This window comes from Papio anubis, chromosome 16 (assembly GCF_008728515.1).
Source record: "Papio anubis isolate 15944 chromosome 16, Panubis1.0, whole genome shotgun sequence".
Taxonomy (NCBI): domain Eukaryota; kingdom Metazoa; phylum Chordata; class Mammalia; order Primates; family Cercopithecidae; genus Papio; species Papio anubis.
The window spans coordinates 85,525,107-85,546,906 of record NC_044991.1 but is presented as its reverse complement, the minus strand read 5'-3'; the positions used below and the strand labels follow the sequence as shown (position 1 = coordinate 85,546,906).

At 43.0% G+C, this 21,800-nt stretch overlaps 1 protein-coding gene across 3 annotated transcripts in view; it reads right to left on the bottom strand.

The window, feature by feature from the left end:
- Positions 1-21,800, bottom strand: part of RAB22A (RAB22A, member RAS oncogene family) — a 60,370-nt gene that overhangs the window by 10,980 nt on the left and 27,590 nt on the right. For all 3 annotated transcript variants that reach the window (XR_652184.3, XR_652183.3, XM_003904565.4), the window contains exons 3-6: positions 14,418-14,499; positions 3,221-3,292; positions 3,025-3,131; positions 2,299-2,408 (exon numbers count right to left, since the gene is read on the bottom strand). Coding sequence is in view for 1 of the 3 variants with exons in the window: in XM_003904565.4 (XP_003904614.1) it covers positions 2,299-2,408; positions 3,025-3,131; positions 3,221-3,292; positions 14,418-14,499 (371 nt within the window). In the remaining 2 variants the exon portion in view is untranslated. The remainder of the gene's footprint in view (positions 1-2,298; positions 2,409-3,024; positions 3,132-3,220; positions 3,293-14,417; positions 14,500-21,800) is intronic.

The window sequence follows — 21,800 nt, the reverse complement described above, 5'->3', positions numbered from 1 at the left end:
TGTCTACTACACTTCAATACAAAGTCAGTGTGCCAGGCACTGTGCTCGTGCAGTTTTACTAAACCAGTGGACAATAAAGTCTATGTACATGTCTCTCAATTTTTCTAATCTTTGTGAACATATAGGTTTTATTTTTCACAGTTAAAATGAATATGTACATACTAGTTTTTATATAAGAATTTCATTGTTGGTTTACTACTACCTTCGTTTTTTTTTTTTTTTGTTTATTTGTTGTTTTTTTTTTGGATATGGAGTCTTGCTTTTGTTGCCCAGGCTGGAGTGCAATGGTGTGATCTTGGCTCACTGCAATCTCCACCCCCTAGGTTCAAGCGATTCTCCTGCCGCAGCCTCCCAAGTAGCTGGGATTACAGGCATGCACCACCACACCTAGCTAATTTTGTATTTTTAGTAGAGATGGGGTTTCACCATGTTGGCCAGGCTGGTCTCGAACTCCTGACCTCAGGTAATCCACCCACGTTGGCTTCCCGAAGTGCTGGGATTACAGGTGTGAGCCACCATGTCTGGCCTACCTTCCTGTTTTTAATACCACTAAAGTAAAGAACACAAAAAGATAGTGGTAATTTTAACATACTCATGACACCACACACTTAGGTATTTTAGCTTGAGCTGTGAAAAATTCCCAACTGGTTTTATGTTGCCTTTCAAAAATTCATCTGGGTACCTGCTATTTACATCTAGGACAACAATAAACATGATTTTTGTTTTTTTAAGAGAGAGGGTTTTGCTCTGTCACCTAAGCTGGAGTGCAGTGGTGCAATCAATGGCTTATTGCAGCCTCAAATTCCTGGGCTCAAGCCATCCTCCCACCTCGGCTTCCCAAGTGGCTGGGACTACAGGTGCATGCTACAATGCCCTAGTATTTTTATTTTATTATTTTTTAAGACATAGGGTTATACTGTTGCCCAGGGTGGTCTTAAACTCCTGACCTCAAGTGATCCTCCTGCCTCAGCCTCTGGAGTAGCTGGGATTATAAGTGACAACCACCATGCCCAGGGACATCATGACTTTTTAACACTGAAATGAAGGCGCTGGCCTAGAGGGTGCAGTAAGTAGTTCACTGGCCATATCTGGCAGCAGATGGGCTCCTTAGGCCTGCAAAGGACTCTGAAAATACTTAAATGATTGGCCAGATCTAAACAATGGGACACGTAAAAAGAAATGTGAAAAGAACCTTACCAACCAGGGGCCCACATTCCAGTGTGGTCCCAGCTGATAGAGCTGGGCCTGGCCTTAGTGGGGTTCCCAGGGCTTCACCTGGGCCTGCTCTGCTCATGGGTCATCCTTGCCTGGCCTTGGTGGGCTCTGGAGTGCATGCCCCTCCTTGACCCAATGGCAAAGGACCCACTCTGCTTTAGTCCCCTTGGCTCTCAACCACATGGTGGATCTTAACGCTACATCCACCCTGCTCTCATGGCGTTCTGCTTTTCTCCACCTGGAAGTCTGACATGTTCAGTTCATGTGACTCCCCATACCTCTGCAGGGCCTGCTCCCTTGGACCTCAGCTCTGATAGCATCTCCTTAGAGAGGCCTTCCCTGATTGCTTGCAGACATTCCTTCACTTCATCCTAAATTATTTTCTTCGTATCAGTTATTATGATCTGAAATGATCCTATTTATTTGGTGTTCACTGTCTGTTTCCCTCTGTAGAATGTGCACTCCAGGAGAGCAGGGGCTGCGTCTATCTTCTTCATGGCTATTTCCCCTGAGCCTGGAACAGCTCCCAATAAATATTTTGATGAATTTGAATGAAATGAATAAACATAGATACAATCTTCAGAGGATCCCAAAGGCATGCAGCAGCCCCTCTCCTGTCTAGTATCATCATATTAACACTTCTGGAAAGGGAAGGGAAAGAGGGAAAACAGGTCTTGCCTTTCACTTGTCTAGTATTATTTTTGAGGGTTTTCTTACAGTGCAAGTATACCTGCATTTCATTTTCCTTTATTCGTTTTGTTCATTTTCAATGACCTTGGACGACTAACGGAAAAAAATAAAAAAAAATTTAAATAGAGAAAGTAATGGGACTGCTTTCATGACCTCAATACCCTGTGCATTATTTATTCAGTAGCAACATTCTTTCCAGAAGGGCAACAGCTCTTCAGCAACTGTAACATGATATGAAAACCGGCCATTACTCTTACCTTCTCCAATCTCATTTCACTGATCGCAGTATCAGAGACTAGACTGCTCTAAGTAAGATGGGAATTCTAACTAGGAAGATCATTCTGTGTTAAGTTGCTTTTACAGAGGAAATGGATAAGGCACAGAGATACTCACTAATTTCTATAAAGAGTTCATTTATGTTTATCGCGTTTTTTGCGCTGGTCTCTACAAAAATTGCATGAATAGAGTCGGCGTAGTCCTTTGCATCTCTCTCCATGACTTCTCTGAAAGGCAACAACTACGTATCAGAAATTCTACCCACAAAGATCTTCGTTGTACCCCCACCTACCCAGTAGTTAACCAGATTTATGAGGACAAAGGATGACCTAAATGGCTGCTGGCTGGGCCCTGAGACACGGTCTTCCTGACTGCATCACATCCATGGGCAAACAAACCAAATGAAACAAAACTCAGCACCACTAGTAATGCAGCCAATGGAATGATTAGGGTTGGCAGGGCTTTTTCTCCAGCCACAATTCTCAAAAAGCCCTTGCTCTGGGAATGATGGAAGTGGCCCAGAGAAACTGCCAATAAATGTGCTTTCTGCGTTCAAGTATTCTAAGTCATGGGAGCCTGGGGGCTGCTCTGATCTCAGATAATGTCGGGTGCAAAGCAACCAGTATTTCCGTAAATTGCACACCTGTCTATATATATAATATAATTAGCTCCAAATGCCTGAAATCTTAATTTTAGTTTGAAACTTTAGGACTCCAACCACACAACCAAAAGGAATTTTTCAATGTCAGAGATAAAATAAAAGCAAGACTCTTATTCTGGATATTGCTCATTAAGAAAAGGAACACATAATAGGTATTGTAATCTCTTGCTCTAATCACTTACCTTACATCGATAAGATCACACTTATTTCCTGCAATGGCAACTACAATATTAGGTGGGCCATGCTGTCGAAGCTCTTTCACCCAATTCTTTAATGTTGAAAATGTCTCCTGTAGCACAAAAAAAGGAGAGCAACTGGAGATCTAACCAACCAAAAGAGAGTTCTCAAAACAATCTAAAGAAAGCTATATAGTCTTACTTCTTTTGTGATATCATAAACAATTATAGCTGCAGCCGATCCTCGATAGTACATTGGTGCTAAGGCACGAAACTGCAGAGGAGGGAAAATAAAGAAAATTGGGAGAATCGGTTAAATACGTTTTACACTAGACTTACAAGCCCATTATCCCTGCACAAAAAGTAATCTTTCTCTTAAGCCAAAGAAAATGACATGCTGCTTTAAAGCAAATGAACCAGTAATTACCAAAGGCAAAAACTTTCAACGTAACACTGAAATGTCTCTCAGAAGATAGTTTAGAATACAGTTTTATAGGACTTAAATATGGTGCTATAAACAATTGTTTCAGCTCAAAAGGCTTTTTAATTGAACTCAGTGTTATAATTCCCAAATTCATTTGTTCAATAGTCCTTTAAACTTTGGCTTCCCTAACTATCACGGAGATAAAAATAATGCTATACATAGTTCTCCAGAGAAGTGGCTGCATTTGGGTGTCATAAAGAAAACCCTGGAATGTGAACACTGATTGTCCTTCAGAAATGAGTACACATTTACATTCACTACTTGGATGAGCTTGAGACGTGCTTTTTTGATATCTCCATGCATGTGGCAATTCCCAAATGCTGGGTACAGATCTCATTTCATTTACATGACTCTAACCCTGTATACACAGCTTCTTCCCACTCATCACCCTGGCCTCCATGCCCGTGACACACAACAGGGAAGAGAGAGAAGGGAGAGGAATAACCATCCGAACAACAAGCGTGATTCAGTGAGCTGTTTCTCTCGATGAGTGTGAGACAGAGGCTGCGAAGTTCTTTCCCCAGTCAACCTCGGTTCTTGGGCACATGTCCTGTGTGAGCATCTCACCCACTGAATATGATGCCAATGCTTAATGACAAGAATTTTGCCTATACTTAATTTTCGTCTTACACCCTGACTCTGAAGCCTGACCCCTACTTATGACCTGATGACACTGTATCTGCATCCTGTTGTTAATGGTGGTTTACCCCTGAACACAGGCAGGAATGATCACAGACGAGCATATGGTGCACATACATAAACCACATACACAACTATGGATTCTGGAACTCCCTATCCAATGAGTTTGACCTTTTGGCTTTTAAAGTTTTGTATTAATTTGAGTTTTACCAAAGAAAGTGAAGTTGTGACTGTAAGCTCCATGAGGGATGTCAGCATGTCTGCTGGGCATGCCATTTTATCTCAGGGCCTAGCATCTACATGCTATAGGTTATCAAAAATTGGTGAACAAATGAGTAAGAACTGCATGAGTGTGGGGAGCTGTCAAACTAAGTGTCAGACCTCGCTGTCCATACACAGAAACTGTTACCAGTCTTTGTGAGAAACCCCTGCCTCTGAGGTGAAAGCCTACTAACTTCCAATAAAGGAGACATTAAGTTTTAGAGAGAAGAAAACAAAAAAAAAGGTTATAAGCAAGAAAGCACCACAGAAAAGAAAACTATACTACTGAGTAAAAAAGAGATAAAGTGTTGGGTTGACTTCAACAGCACAAGGGAAAATGAGACAGAAGTGCACAGACGGAATAAAGGTTATGGTGTTAGCTTTCATTTTTGATGTACTTATATTGGCAATGTTCTTTACAGGGTCGTGTTTTCCTTCTTCCTTCAAATTCGTAAGGTAAAACTCATACAGAGAAAAGCAAAGATCTTCACAGTACAATCTGATAAACTGACAAATGCATACATCTGTGTGAGTACCATCCACTAAGATGTCAAACAGTTCTATCAACACAGAAAGTTCCTCAATATTCTTCTCACCATGTCCTTCTTCCACTTTGTTTTCATGTCCATTTTATTGATATTATATAACCACATGGGTTTCTTTTGTTTTTTATTTGCATACTATATCCTTTTACATTCTATAATTTTCTAACTTTGTTTTTATATTTATAGTAGTCCTCTTATAAGCAGCACATGGTTGGGTTCTGATTTTTGACAACCTTTGCCTTTTAAGTGGAAGGTTCAGCAGTTCAGCTCCTTTACATTTAATGTATTTACTAATATATTTGGATTTAGGTCTATCATTTTGTTTTATATCTGTTCCATTTCTCTTTCTTTTCTTTTCTTTTTTTTTTTTTTGAGACGGAGTTTCACTCTTGTTGCCCAAGCTGGAGTGCAATGGCGTGATCTCAGCTCACCGCAGCCTCTGCCTCCTGGGTTCAAGCGATTCTCCTGCCTCAGCCTCCCAAGTAGCTGGGATTACAGGCATGCGCCACTCTGTCCAGCTAATTTTGTGTGTGTGTGTGTTTTTTTTTTTTTTTAAGTAGAGGCGTGGTTTCTCCATGTTGGTCAGGCTTGTCTTGAACTCCTGACCTCAGGTGATCCACCCGCCTCGGCCTCCCAAAGTGCTGGGATTACAGGTGTGAGCCACCGTGCCTGGCCTGTACCTGTTCCATTTTTTAAAAAATTCCTGCTCCTCCTTTCTTTTCCTCTTTTGCGTTGCTTGAATTTTTCTTAGTGTTCAATTTTAGTATATTAACTTCTCTACTGACTTTTGAACTGTACTTGCTTGTATTATTTTTTAAGTTGTTGCTTTTGTAACTATAATATATACTGCACATTTTTATTTTTTTTTGAGACAGTCTTGCTCTGTCACCTCGGCTGGAGTGCAGTGGCGTGATCTTGGCTCACTGCAACCTCTGTCTTCCGGGTTCAGGCAATTCTTGTGCCTCAGTCTCCCAAGTAGCTGGGACTACAGGTAAGTGCCACCATGCCTGGCTAACTTTTGTATTTTTAGTAGATACGGGGTTTTGCCACATTGGACAGGCTGGTCTTGAACTCCTGGTCTCAAATCTACCTGTCTTGGCCTTTCAAAGTGCTGGGATTACAGGTGTGAGCCACTGTGTCTTGACTACTGCACGTTTTTCTACAGTCTACTTAGAGTTTAAAATGTAGCACTTTATGTAAAATATCAGAGACTTGCAAAAGTCTAATTTCTGTTATCTTATCATTCTTTGTACTACCACTGTCAAATAATCTAAATCTACATACGCTATAAACTATACAATCCAGTGTTATAATTTTTGAATTAGTCAGTTAACTTTTGAATAATTTAAGAAGAAAAAACAGACGTTTCTATTTGCCATTTCTAGTGGATACTATTTCTTCCCATGGATCTGAATTACCACGCACTGTCATTTTCCTTTAGTGTGAAAAGCTTTCTGGGACGGCTGCTGTTGATTTCTGTTGTTGTTTTTCTAAAAATGTTCTTACTTTGACTTTAGATTTGAAAACGAAGTCTGGCAAATTGATAGGTTTTTGCTTTCTGCAGTTTAACAATCCTGTTCCTCTGGCTTCTGGTCTCCAGTGTTCATGTGTAAAGTCAGTCATATTGTTGTTCTCCTGTTTACGTGTCTTTTACTTCTGGCTGTATTCAAGATTTTCTCTTTACCTTTGCTTTTCAGCAGTTTGACTATGACTTACTTAGATACGGTTTTCTTTGTACTTAGAGATTTGTTGAACTTCTTGAATTTGTGAGTTGATATATTTCACCAAATTCGGGAAATTTTCAGCCATTATTTCTTGAAATCTTTTTTTTCTGTTCCCATCTCTCTCTTTGCTCCTCCTGGTTCTCCAATTACACATATGTTAGGCTGTTTGAATTTGTCCCTATAATACTGAGACTCTGTCCATATTTTTCTACTTTTTTTCTATTCTTCTGATTAATTTGTTCTATCACCCTCCAGTGAATTTTTCATCTTAGATATTGCAGCTTTCAGCTTTAGCATTTTCATGTGATTCTTTATTAGTTTCCATTCTGTGTGAGACTGCCCATTTGCAGTTAAGTCATTAACACTCCTTTTTTTTTTTTCCCTCCCCTTAAGAGATGGGCTTTCACCATGTTGTCCAGGCTGGTTTGGAACTCCTTGACTCAAACAATATGCCTGTCGTGGCCTCCCAAAGTGCTGGGATTACAGGCATGAGCCACTGTGCCTGGCCTACTTTTCTTTAAATCTCTGAACATATGTAAAATATGTGCTTTAAATTCTGTGTCTGCAAATTCCAAGAAAAGGGTCACTTTAGGGTTTGCTTCTGCTCACTGGGTCACACCTTCCTGTTTCTTCATATGTGTAGTAGCACTGACTGTACACTGGACAGTGCGGATGATGCACTGTAGATGCTTGGTTTTTTAAAATCTTCTCTGCAGAGTATTAAGCTACTGGTGACTCATCCTGAGATTGGTTTTACACGTTGTGAGGGAGGGTCTATTTGGGTTTTTGGATTTGCCCTTAGTCCTAGGACACCGTTTCTACTCCCAAGGCATGGCCCTTCTGAAGTTTCATTGGAATGCCCAAGGTGTTCAGTGATCCCTTGTACCACAGTAGGATTGGATTCAAACTCTGAAGTCTAGCCCTGCCGTAATGAAGAGCAGCTGACATCTCTGCTGTCTTGTCACCCTTTCCACCTACTGGTTTCTGTTGCATTTTATACCGTCTCTCTTGTGAATTCACAATTTGGGGGTCAAAAAAACTTCAGGGAAATTTATAAACAGACTTTACGGGGTCCCTCCTTGTTGAATCCCTCTTTTCTGCGATTTGCCTCCTATTTTTCTGGCTGCTCTAGCAGTCCTAAACTCTGCACTCATCACAAGCTTTCTGCTTAAGGCCTAGCTACCCTGTGCCACACGAACTGGGAAGTGCCCACTGGGGAAAAGCTGTAAAAATGTGGATCTTACACAAGAAAGCTCCCCTTTGCAGTCCCTGACTGCATTTGGTTGCTCTGCAGTGCCTTCAAACAGTTGTTTTTTAAATGTTTTGTCCAGAGTTTATACATAATTGTTATCTGTGGGAGGGCAAGCCACTCTGCTATTACTGACATGGAAACTTTCATGTCCTTTTGATGCAAAGAAGGAAGGTGGAGGCATGTAAGAGACTCAAAAGATGTCAGCACATTTCTGCTCCAAACCTGGCTTTCAATCAGGTGATGGCAAACGTTTTCCGGTAAAGACCAGGTAGTAAATATCCTGGCTTTATGTGTCACATAATCTCTGCTGCAACTACTCAACTCTACTATTGTAGAGTGAAGGTAGCCGCAGACCAAGCTTGTCTAACCTGCGGCCTGTTACGTGGCCCAGGACAGCTTTGAATGTGGCCCAACACAAATCCATAAACTTCCTTAAAACATTGAGCTGTTTTTGTGATTTTCTTTTTTTAAAGCTCATCAGCTATCATTAGTGTATTTTATATGCGGCCTGAGACAATTCTTCTTCCAATGTAGCCCAGGGAAGCCAAAAGACTGGACATCCCCACCATAGATAATAAACAAACAAGCCTGGCTACGTTCCATGAAAGTTTTATTTACAAAAACTGGCGGCAGGTTGGATTTGGCCAAAAAATATATGTGTAAATTCTGTCTGCAAATTCTAATAATGGGATCACTTTTGGGTTTGCTTCTACTCACAGAGTCAGGTCTTGCTGCTCTTCAAGTGGATGGTAACTGAGCACTGGCCAGTGGGGATGATGCACTGCAGACTCTGGTCTCTGGGACTGTCTGCCCCAATTCTAGATGATACTAAGCCACTACACTTGTTCCTGATTTTAAACAGGAGAACAATTCCTCACATGACTACTGTGACAATAAATAAGTCCGAGTCTTCCTAGTGTTCTTATCTCCGTAAAGACAGTCATTGGGAGAAACCACATTAAGATGTAGGAATGTAAATCTTTCAAGACTGGATGCAATGTCTATTAGACTCCGGTTAAGAAGCTTTTTTTTTTGAGATGGAATCTCACTCTGTGGCCCAGGCTGGAGTGCAGTGGTGCGATCTCGGCTCACTGTAACCTCTGCCTCCCGGGATCAAGTGATTCTCCTGCCTCAGCCTTCCAAGTAGCTGGGACCACAGGTGTGCGCCACCATGCCTGGCTAATTTTTATATTTTTAGTAGAGATGGGGTTTCACCATGTTGGCCAGGCTGGTCTTGAACTCCTGACCTCAAGTGATCCACCTGCCTTGGCCTCCCAACATGCTGGGATTATAGGCGTGAGCCACTATGCCTGGCCAAGAAACTTTCTTTTATACAATCACATACAGACGGCAAGCATTTGGTATGTTCTTACTACATGTATGGTGTCTTTATGATGCTTCTGAATGTATGTGTTGTGTCTGTCTCAATACTACTGCAGGAGTCTTTGTTACTGAAGGATCATTGGTGGAGAAAGGGTGACTTCAAATGCATTCATTCAAGATAGCAAATAATAGGAACAAAATGGTCTCACAAAGGCTCTATCTTGAGAAGATAATTCAAAATCATAAAATCAAGTTTAATTTTATCTGGTATTTGAAAAACCTTAGGTTTATTGTTGCAGCCAGGAGTTAATTTTCTGGATGAACACCGAGTCGAACTTGATTGATAACTTGGCTAGGAGTTTTCTGATAAAACTACATGCTAGCACAATACGATATCCTTCATTTCATGTTTGACTTTCATAGTCTTATCATAAAAATGACAAATTTTTACAAAAATATTTGAGGGCTTCATCAATTTTCTCTAGGCCCCTCTTAACCCTTTGATACACAAACCATTATCTTCTGAAGCACTCATATCATCATCCTGAGCAGTATTCTTCTTCTTCATTTCAGTTAATAAGATCCCTACTGTCAAGGGCTTCACAGGACATTTGAGAAATATTCTCCAAAATCACTTTCATTGACTTAATGAAATCACTTTGCAATCAAATGTAGCTGGACCATCAGAAAGACAACCCATCTGCCAAAACTATGTGCAGTACGAGATGTCAAATGGGGAGGTTGGGGAGGGTGTTTGAATAGTCAGTTCATCAAAAGGGTTTTCATTTTATGACAATTCTGGTTCTACAATAAATCTCCTAACTACAAAGAATAATAAACATACAACGCCAGAAATTTATAATTTGAGTCATGCACTACTCACATGGTAAAAGTAGGTAGAGGAGCTGTCCTTATCTGTGTCTAAGTAGGGCTGGCAATCAGTAGACATAAACCTACGGGCATCAATACCATGTGCCAGGGGCTGAGAGCAGAGACATGAAGGCAGTCCTTGCCCTCAAGGAGCTTACAGTCTAATGAAAGGCAGACAGGTAAGGAAATAGGTGACAATCCCATGGATGAGTGCAATCACAGACTTCAGGATACAAAGGAATACTCCAAAGAGTTTATGTGCTGATTCAAACAACCAACCAACATCTGAACATCAGCTCTAGGTCAGGCACCATGCTGGCCCTGGGGTACAGCAGTGAACAAGACATTGTGGTCCCAGCTCTTGGAGTTACAGTCTGATGGGAGATTCTGTCAATGAAGGTAGGTAGACAGGTATCTAAGGACAATTTCTAATGCATGTTCTGAGGAAAACAAGTAAGGGCAGTAATGAAGAACAAAGTTGGGGCCCTGCTTAGATGCAGGGGGTTTAGAGAAAACTCTGAGTGTGTCACATTTAACCTGAGACTAAAAGATGGGAAAGGAGCCAGCTGGGCTCCAGTGGAGGGAACAGAGAGTTTTGGTGAGAAGGAACAGTGTATCCAGAGGCATGAGGCCAAGGAGTGCTGGAGGCCCTGAGAAGAGAGGAGCCCAGAGGGAGGTCTGGGCAAGTCACGTGGGGCTTGAGAGGTCTCTGTTCAGAGTGTGGTTGTTATGAGATGTGCAGCGGGAAGTCGCTGAAGGATATTAAGCAGGCTGATAACATGGGCTGATTTTTGTTTCCAGAACATTCCTCTGGGTCCTATGAGGACATGTAATGGACAGAGGGAAAGCAGGGGACCCATGAAAAGGCTCAAGTACTCAGTGAATGGCCAAGGTGGCTGAGAGCAGGGCGCTGGGAGCGGAGACGGAGAAGTGAATCCAAGTGTGATACATTTAGAGAATGAAGCTGTCAGAACAGCCGGATGGAGCAGGTGTCCAGCGCTGAGGGCGAGGGAGGAACCCAGGGACACCTCCAGATGTGGGTCTGAGCAACACAGCAGTGTGGCGATGTGGTTTCTTGTCCGAGAGCAGGGATGGCAGGAAAGCCCCCTTTAGGTGACATCAGAGGTGGGTTCTGAAGGCTGAATAGAGTTGTGGAAGGGCATGAGGGCACGAAACTATGGCATGCTGGAGAACTGCACGCAGTTTGTGCTAGAGGACAGATTGGTGGGAGGAGGTGAAAATAGATCTTGGCTGTGGATGGCACATTCTGGACCTTCACTGCACTGCCAGGATAAACAGGCAGTCCCTGACCCAGGCAGGCTTACAAGATGTGTCTTGTGTGATCCTCCCGGCATTTCAAACAATTTGTGGGTAGCTGTCAGGTGTGTGGCTTTCCTTAGCACTGCACTTTGGCCACCCTGGACATGTGCTCACGCCCAGCAACAGCTGGCTGGAGTGAGTGCTCGTCAGGTGGTGCTCCTCTCCTGCCTTCTCCATGCGGGGCCTCCTGGTCAGCACCCCTGGCCTGTGGCCTGGCCCCACGAGCATCTCCTGTGCAGCTCTGGGCTGCGTGATAGTGCGTCAGGCAGGCTGGAGGCAGGTTTGCATCTCAGAGCAACTACTCCTGTTGCAGAACCAATTAGAAGTGGACAAGCAAGAGGCAGGAAAACCAGCTAAATATAAAACTTCACAGATTTCTGCTACCATGCTGGCAGAAAGGGAAAGAGGCAAACACCCTTGTGTTATTTTTTTGTGTGTTTCAGAAAAAAAGAGATGTTATACATCACTGCGTATACCAGGACAGGCTCTGATTCAAAACATAATGGAATCTGTATTACAGCATGATTCTTTATGATGAGGGCTTTGCTGTATCATCAAATATATGTGAGGGGTAATTGAAACTTGGGATTTAGTGGAGGGTACATATATTACTAGTAGGAAGGGCCACATGGATTTGTGGCTAAGAGGGAAAGAACCCAGGGCTGTGTCTACAGATATATTCAGGAGGATTCTGGTAAGCAACACACTTCTGAAGGACAGAAGAGGGATGGTTAGCAAAGGTCCGGCTGTTCTAAATGCTCCATTCTAGATGGAGCAAAGGAGAAGGAATGGGGAGTGGAAGACGGGAAGCAGAAGTATCTCAGATGAGTAATGGGACAGAGGAACAACATCCAGTGTTAAAAACAGAAGAAACCAAACAGAGCAAACTTAAGACGTTAAGTGTGTACAAATGCATGGAGTCTATGTCTAGGACAACAGTAATGGCTTGTTTTGTTTTCCTCCATTTGTCTGTGATGATTCTTGTCAGATTTCATACTACACACACTATCTATGGCGTCTTAGATAAGGCTGTGATGACAGACTATTTTTCCTGATTACTTCTGGTACACTTTTAAGAGCTTAAGATAGTACCATGCATCTATCAGATGTGCTGTTTGGATCAGTGTTGAAAACGAGGTCATGGCTACTGAATGAGGGTGCTTCTGGGTGCCACCTATGGAAGAGAAGTGGACTTTCGTGCAGAGGAAAGGGAGGCAGATGTCTTAAGTACAGAGGAGAAAGGGGAGGTGACAGATGTAGTACAGAAGGGGAAAGAGGGGAGGCTGACAGATGTGAGGAGAAAGGAGGAGGCGGCAAGATGTGAGTACCCTGGAAGGGGAGGGCGGCAGATGTGGGGGGGAGGGCCAGCAGATGTGTGCAGGAAGGGGAGCAGCAGATGTAATCGTGAAAGAAAAGGGAGAAGCGAAGCAGATGTAAATACAGAAGGAGAAAGAGAGGAGACAGTAGATGCAGAAGGAAAAAGGAGGAGAACAGCAGATGTCGTGCAGAGGAGAGGCAACAGATGCAAATTTTCGTAACAAAGATGTATCATCCGAAAAGATAAACCGAAAAATATGGGTCTATCTCATCCCCAGAAAGAGAAAAAGGAAGAGAAACAGAAGATAATAATACCAGAAGGGAAAAGCGACAGATCAATGCAGAGGAAAGAGGAGGCAGGAGAGGAGAAAGGGAGGACGGCAGATGTCAGTACGGGGAAAAGGGCAACAGATGTAAAGGTAACAGATGTAAAAACCGGAAAAGAGGTAACAGATAAATGCGAAGATAAATTAAGAAGATAGATCGTCGGAGAACAACAGATGCAAGTGAAGGGGAAAGGAGGCAGATGTTGGAAGAGGAGGGAGAAACAGATGAAGTGGAAGGAGGCAGATGCAGAGGAAAGGGGAGGAAGCGGCAGATGTTGAAGGGAGGGAGGCAGATGAAGGGGAAAGAGGAAGCAGATGTGGGAGGGGCAGATGGAAGGGAGGGGCAGATGACAGATGGTAACAGATGTCCTAAGAAGGAAAAAGGAGGAAACAATCGTCTTAATTAAGAGGAAAAGGGGAGGAGAAACAGATGTAAGAAGGGAGGCAAGATAAGATGTAAATGCAACAGATGTAAATTGAAAGGAAAAGGGCAGACAGATGCCAAATTGCAGAAGGGGAGAATGAGTACAGAGGAAGGGAGGCAGATAAATCGAAGAAATGGAGAAAAGAATAGATGTAAAATTGAAAGGAAAAGGGAAAACAGATGTAAAATTTCGAAGGAAAAGAGAACAGATGTACAGAACAACAGATGCAGAACAGATAAATTAACAGATAAGAAGATCAGATAAATAAATCATCCGGCGAACAACAGATGTAAACCTGGAACTGCCTTCCCGGCCATTTCTGATTTGGGTGGGCTTCCCCAAATTCCATTAGACCCTGTGCTGCTATGTCCAGGCCCCACTTCTGGTTCCGGCTTTTCCTTAAGTAGATAACCATTGTGGCTAATTTTGTCATCAGGCATTTATTAAGTATCTACTGCAAGGCACTGTGTTAGCTTATCCTTTTCACTTAAATCTCACACTTTATATGCTGTAAAGTTCCCTCTTTAGCTTTTAAAAGGCAGCGATAAATGAGTTGTGCTTAACTCACCCTTTCTATCACTAATTGCTTTATATATCCTTACTAGAGGAGGGAGCCCCAAATTATACACAGTGCTCTGAGTGGGATTTTATCAGGCCTGTTGGTCAGCATTTACTTTAAGACACTATAAGGCATAAAAATGCCTTCAGTGCCCATTATCACTTTCTCCATCGGGGGACTCTGTGGCTCTAATTGAAAAGGCAAAGGCAAAGGCTGGCCTACGCAAATGGAAATAAATGTATTTCCGGTGCACAGAAGAGAAGTGAGTAACCTGAGATGACAGGGATGCTGACAGTTTAGTTGGAACTTTCATTTGGGCCTCAGAGAAACAGAGTAAATTAAAGAGTGACTTACTCGTTCTTGTCCAGCTGTATCCCAGATTAGGAATTTATGTAGCTCATTTTGGTACTGGACAGTCTTGGTCATAAAAGATGCCCTATAAAGAGAGACCTCAATGATCAGAATACAATTACATAAAGCACGTTTCCAGCCCCAGTCGGAAACATCACTTAGACTCAACCAACGCTCAATCTCCCAGCACCACACTGTATCCTAATTATGTTCCTCTCTGGAGTATTTATGGGATGCTCAGATGCTGAGCGCACATCCTCTGTCAAAACAAAGCATTGGGCACATCTGCCCGACACCAAGAAGGACGAGTTCTAAGCTCCGCATCAAAAGAATCAAGAGAGAGTTCGGCAATACAGACATTAGCCTCCCTCGTAAAACACAGAACCTGTTATTTAAAAAGATGTTATCATGGGAAAATATTCCTAAAAATCTATGTCCAAGAATGTATACACTAGTTAAAAAAAAAAAGTTTAGGATCTGGCTTTGTCCTCCCCCAATTCCCAAACCACATGCTCATGTAAATAGGTGAGTGAGAGCCAGTGTTAACATGCGAATTAATAATACGAAGGTGTCAAACAAGGAGCAGGAAGATGGCTGGGGAGGTAACGGCTGCACCAAGGGGACCCGACTCATCATCAGCACCCCTGACGACCACCTGCGTTTCATCAACAAAAGAGGTTTCTCAGCTGAAATTCAACATCAGACCTTGGGGCCTCCTCCAGCCCCGGACGGGAGAAGGAATCATGGCTTGCAGGTCACACCGCTCACTTTCACGGAGCTACTCTGACCAGGGGACTTTGATGGCAGGGTTCCTATTATTTTGGGGGTTCTACATTTGGAGGATCTTGAATAAAACATCAAAGTCTATGTATCCTCTGAAGAGCCACGGTGGCCCAGAAGACATGCCTGGACCTTTGGGGGACTCCAGGACACAGGTTCAGGATTCTTGCCCTGGGATTGGGCCCAGCTCCAATATGACCTTCCACTCCCCCTCACCCAGAGGGCAGCCTCCCAGGAAGTCCTCTGTCTCCTCAAAGCATCCCAGTCTGGCCAGTAGAGCCCAGAGATGGGCATGTCTTCTATTTTAATGAATAATAAGCCTTCTGGAACCAAGTACCAAGTTATATCTTTTTTTTTTTTTTTTTTTGCCAAATTGTACTTTTTTTTTTTTTTTTTTGCCAAGTTGTACCCAAATCACTCCAATGAGGACACTGAACTCAATGACTGGCATTTTCAGATATGCTGAGGCCTTGAAATATTTTTCTTGAGATTCAAGTAATAATCTTCAAGAAAAGTGCAAGTTGAAATAGACAAGATGGCTTTCTGACGAATCATAAGCTTAGACAAGTATCAGAATCCTTAGTTTTAAAACTTCAACTCTGATACAATGAATTCCTGGCAATATTTATATAAATTTATGGCATAGCAAGTAGCCTCCAAAATAGTGATTGTGACTAGGAAGGGAAGGTAAATTAGGAGGCAAGATCATATTTACTGATAGGTACTACTTACTGGATATTTATTTACTGAAAATTTACCCCTTGGTATCCTTAGTAAAGTGCTTTATACATAGAAGGTACTCCATAAATGGTTATTGTATCAAGAACTTTTGGCGACTCACTATGATTAAAGCAGGATGTGCAACATGATTTCTCACTTAGGAAAGATCTAAGCATTCAAAAAGCATTGTTTATTGTGAAGATTAAATGAGATGATGGATGTGGAAGTGCTTTGTAAATTGTAAAGCACTATATCTATACAAGGTATTATTATTATTATTTAAAGGCAGCGCCAGGAAATGGTTTAGTTTAGACTTTGCAATTAGTCCTAAAAGCTTGCAACTCAACTCTCCATCAATTATGGCTGTGGTGTTACATTTATGAGTGACAACAGGCATCCAACAGGAGCCTACCAACAGAGCCAACACATCCAACACTTCCATTTTGGCTGCTCAAAGGACAAAAGAAGAAATATGTCTCAAGTAGACAAAAAGCTGAGAAAGGTATACACAATAATTATGACAGGATCAGAACTCAACGAAGTTTAACCTACCTGCCAAGCACTTCCCTTTAATGAAAACATTACTTATTACTGAGTCAGATAAAAGACAAAATGGCAGCTATGATGTAATGAAAGTGCCCTGAAGGATTAAATCTAACTCCCTGTCTGACCCTGGACCACCCTTCTACTCTTCCCTCTCATCACTTTCACCACGCCTCCTTCCTGTCTACCCTGAGGTTTTCTTGTACCTCAAGCTCCCTTCTTGGGTCTAAATCTCTGTCTGTTGGCTTCCTGTGCTTTGATCATCAGCATCACTTGCCCACACCACCAGTTCTCTAGCTTCCTTGCCTGTCTTGTCTCAACCACCCAGAAAAGCTCCAACAGCCTCTCCACCTGCTTCCTCTACCCAAAGGTTGGGTGGTGGCCTTGCTGGAGGAAAAATTACAACACTATGTGGACGGGCATGCAGATTCTATGCTTTGTCTGCTGGGCATGCTTCTTAGGCCTTTTCCCATTCCACACAGCAATTATCCCACATTCTCTCTCCACCTTTCTAGCTCCCTACCACTTCCAGCTACCTGTCTCTTCAGGACAACAGCTTGTTTTAGCCTTCTCAGAGAAAACAGGTTATAAGCCCCAAGCAAGACTCTCAACAAGCTCCCCCAGTCAACACTTCCAACTAGAGAACAGAAGAATTTCCACTCATACTTGCTGTGAGTTTCACTTTCCTGACTTTCGCTGAGTCAGAGATGTCTTTTATTTGCGTCATGTGTCAATGCTGCCCTGGTTCATGACCCAGCACATCCTGCATGGGCCACTGCAGTCATCAAACTGGTCTTCTCAAGTCTCAAATCTTTTCAGTTGTCACTGCGTCCACCTTCCCACTGACCACTGACTGCTCTTCTTCCTTGGATGCTTTCCCACTGGCTCTCCCCTGGCCAGATGCTCCCCATCCTTTGGGTCTCAGCTTAAATGTTAATGACCATAGACACCTGTGCCATCTACCCGACCAGGCAGCCTCCCACCCAACTCACCACTGCACTTTGTCTTTAGAGCACCTTTCACAACATCTGAGTAGTCCATTTATGTTTTCTTCTTTTAAAAGTTTGCCTGTTCAGTGTCTGACGTACCCATGAGAATTTTAAGTTCTTTGAGCGTAGGGGCCTCGCTGTAACTCTTCCTCTGTAATATGGGTAACTTCCTCATCTCTCCATCTCCTTGCTATCCTAGAACTCCAACAAAACAATTATCATGTAGCCTACATGCTAGGTGGCTGTCTATTATGCCAACAGATATAGGGTGTCTTGGCCAAGCACTTCCTGAAGCATGAAGTGAGAAGTACTATTGAAATGCAGGTAAAACACTGAGATTAGAGCAGACTTGGGCTCTGCAACCATAGCAAGGCATGTGGCCTTTAGGGTATGCGGGAAGTGGTTCAACTAGCACAGGGCTGAGTATGCCCAAGCAATGTCCTTCCTGCCTTCTCCTGCCAAGCCAACAGCTCCAACTCCTTCTAGCCCACAGGTGACCAGCAAAATCCAGGAGTTAGAGCAAAGAGTCACTATGTCCCTCTCTCACTCAGAGCTCTGGAATTCTGCTAAGAAAGAAGTCGTATCACTTTTTGGAGGGAGGGGGTGTCTCTTTCCTGCTAGCTCACATTTTAATCAGGAGCTCTTTCGTACCCTCAGGTCACAGCTCAAGTGGCCAACCTTTCTCCCCTCAACTCCACAATGCAACTCTGTTGATTTCTGAGAGGTGGAAATCTTGGCCTATCATATCTGTAAGAACCACTTCCTCCTCAGCATTAGGATTGGATTCTTTTCCGTAGTGGTAACACCTGGATTCAGAGTGAGAGACGGGAGGAGGTGGTTGCCTATGGCTCCTCCAGAGCTCTGGGCTAGCCCCAGGTAGAAGGCCTCCTGCAGGACTCAACAATGGATTCCTTCCTATGGTCAGGTCTTTATCTGTTGAGAACAGCACCTTTCCAAATCTGCTTGATTTAGTTTAACTACACAATTTAGATACTTCATCACCCTTCCTACCTAACATGGTAAAAAAAGGGCTTTATTTCCACTCTACCCCCACAATCACCCCAAATTCCAAGATCTCAATCACAGAACATTATGTCTGCCTTCCACAGAACAGAATCGAGTCGGCAACTATTGTTTGTCCTTTGTTACCTGCATCCAATTTTGAAGTAGAGCTGTCTGGTTCTTCATTTTATATTTAATCTACACTCGAACCTCAATCCCCAAAATAAATTCATAAATTGGACCCTAATCTTCAAGTGGGACTACTACAATTTTTCCTTCCATTGTCACTAGAACTCTAGGATCACTTGGATCACTCCTTTAACGATCAAGTTAAATGATGAAGAGGGTATTTCAATATCTTGCTTTTTGAAAAACTGGCAATGGTTCCCTGCCATTCAAATGATACATTTTTATTTTCCAGCCTGCCATTTACTTGTCTGATAACCTTATTTTTCACTACTAAACTGTCTCTCTTCACTCTGCCTAGGCAGATCTTATTATGTCTTTAATCTAAAATCCTTACTACCATTATTTCCTAAAGCTAGAATGCCTTTCATATACTTCTCCATTTTTCATGGCATTCTAAAAATATGACTTTCATGCACACCAAGTAGTCACGATCTTTGGTCAGAGTACGTGCTCTCAATGAAAAACTTGCTGCAAGGTATTTTAAACATTTCTTTAACTGCAGTAGACTTGTTTAGCTCTCCTGCAACACAGGTGTGCTCTGACATCACAGTCCAGCACCTCTCTTTACTGGGATATGGCTTTTTCTTTGCATGGCATATGGGATGCTGTCATCCCCATAATGGCATATAGTGCCTCCCGAGGATGAACAATCCCGCACATTTTTTTTTGTTTTTTGTTTTTTGAGACGGAGTCTCGCTCTGTCGCCCAGACTGGAGTGCAATGGCGCAATCTCAGCTCACTGCAAGCTCCGCCTCCCAGGTTCACACCATTCTCCTGCCTCAGCCTCTCCAGTAGCTGGGAATGCAGGTGCCCGCCACCACACCCAGCTAATTTTTTGTAGTTTTAGTAGAGACAGGGTTTCACCGTGTTAGCCTCGATCTCCTGACCTCGCGATCCACCTGCCTCGGCTTCCCAAAGTGCTGGGAATACAGGCGTGAGCCACCACGCCTGACCAATCCAGCACATTTTACAATTAACAAAGGACTCTCACTTCCCAAACTAGAAATCTCATGCAAACAACCCTTGGATTTCTGGATTATGTATACTGATGGAAACACCACTGAATACCAAGATTGAGACATAAAAAGACCAAAGGCACATGACACCTAGAAGTTCCTAACAGAGGTATCAAGGGACCTTCACAAAGTTATCTCTGTTAGAATGGTGCAAAGAACTTGATGGGTCCTCAGTGAGGGTTAGCTGAATTTAAGGGCACATTTGGCTTACAGTAGAGTGGCTTCAAAAAGCTGGAAGTCTCAAGTGTATCCATAAATTCAGTGAAATATTATGTGCATTCCATAGTCACACACACCTTTAACCTTTCCTGGAATCTCCACCATCTCTTAGGCTAATGAGATCTAAGGATTAACTCTGCATAGTAATCTCTCCTGAGCAGTCGACACCCACTTAAAGAAGAGTGGCGCACAACGGACTGTTCCACAGGTTCATGGTCATCCTAAGCAAATTCTTTATCACCTTTACTTATCATACAGTCTAAAAACTTTTTGGAAAATATTTAAAATCAAGGAAAAGATTTCTTTAAACAGGTTGGGTGTGGTGGCTCATGCTTGTAATCCCAGCACTTTGAGAGGCTGAGGCAGGATGATCACTTGAGGTCAGGAGTTCAAGACCAGTCTGACCAATGTGGTGAAACCTTGTCTCTACTAAAAATACAAAAATTAGCCGGGTGTGGTGGTGGGCGCCTGTAGTCCCAGCTACTCAGGAGGCTGAGGCAGGAGAATCACTCAAACCCGGGACGTGGAGGATGCAGTGAGCCGAGATAGTGCCAGTGCACTCCAGTCTGTGCGACAGAGCGAGACTCCATCTCAAAAAAATAAAATAAAAATAAATAAACAAACATAACTAAATAGCAAAAAGCCTATCCTTTCCTAAACTTCCCAATAATAATTTACATAACATATACCATTTCACATGAAAAACAAAATCAATAACAACAATGGCAAAACTGTCTTGACTTTATTGTTAGGCACTCTTCTAATGAGATTTCACATGTGACCCAGTTGAACCCCTCTACTGTGGGCTCCAGGCTGGTTTTCATTCTTCATCACCATTTTGCAGATGGGACACAGAGTAGACAGGGCTGGTGAGAGGTGCAGTTAGGATCCACAGCCAGGCAGTCTGTGCTCTGAACTCCAGTGCTATTTGTACTGGGCAGTCTATTCACTCCTTCAAACACCAGGATTCTACCACATGGCAGCATGGCAGGAGCACCAGGCAGGCAAGATAGAAAGAGCCCACCACAGCCCTCAAGTCAGGTGAATAGATAATTACCAGCTAATTATCCTATGAGGTAAGTGAAGAATGAACAGAGTGTGAGCAGGAGAATGGTGATGACATCCTAGGATCTGCACCCTAACCTCAGAACCTGTGAACAGATTCCCTTACATGGCAAATGAGACCTGCCCAATGTGATTAAATCAAGGATCTTGTGATGGGGAGAGGACCCAGGTGGGACCAGGTGGAGTGAAGCCAGAAGAGAAGGTGATGTGAAGATGGAAATGGAGAACAGAATGATGGGCCTTGAAGATGAAAGAAGGGGCTACAAGCCAAGACAGTTGCTGGAAGCTGAAAAAGGTATGGAAATGAATTCTCCCCTCAGAACTTCCAGAAGGACCAGCTCTGTCAATACTCTGACTTTAATCCTGTGAAACTGACTTTGGACTTCTCACCTTCAGAACTATAAAAGAGTAAGTGTGTGTTTTTAAAAGCTGCTCAGTTTGCTGTGATGTGTTAAAGCAGCAAGAGGAAACAAATACATCAGGGAAGCCTTCAGAGAAAAGGTGAAGTATGGGGCTGAGCCAGAAAGTTGAGGGAGAAGATGGGCGAGGACCCCCAGGGGGGTCCCATTCAATGAAGAGCAATGGCAGGAATCAAAGTAGAGAATCATGAATGTCAAGAATTCATGAATGTCATGAATGTCAAGCAACCCTGGCTGCTCTGCAGGGTTAGACTTGGAGGGTATGGTGGGCTGAGTGCAGTTAGGTGACCACACAGAAGGCTCCAGGCAGGTGAAGGTTGGTAATAAGCACCTCCTTGGTGTGAGGCCCTGTTCCTTATAAGCCAGCATCTCCTGGAGGCCAGAGCTCCGCCACCCCATTTATGCTGCTCCATTTGTATTACTAGTGAATATTTCAGAAATATT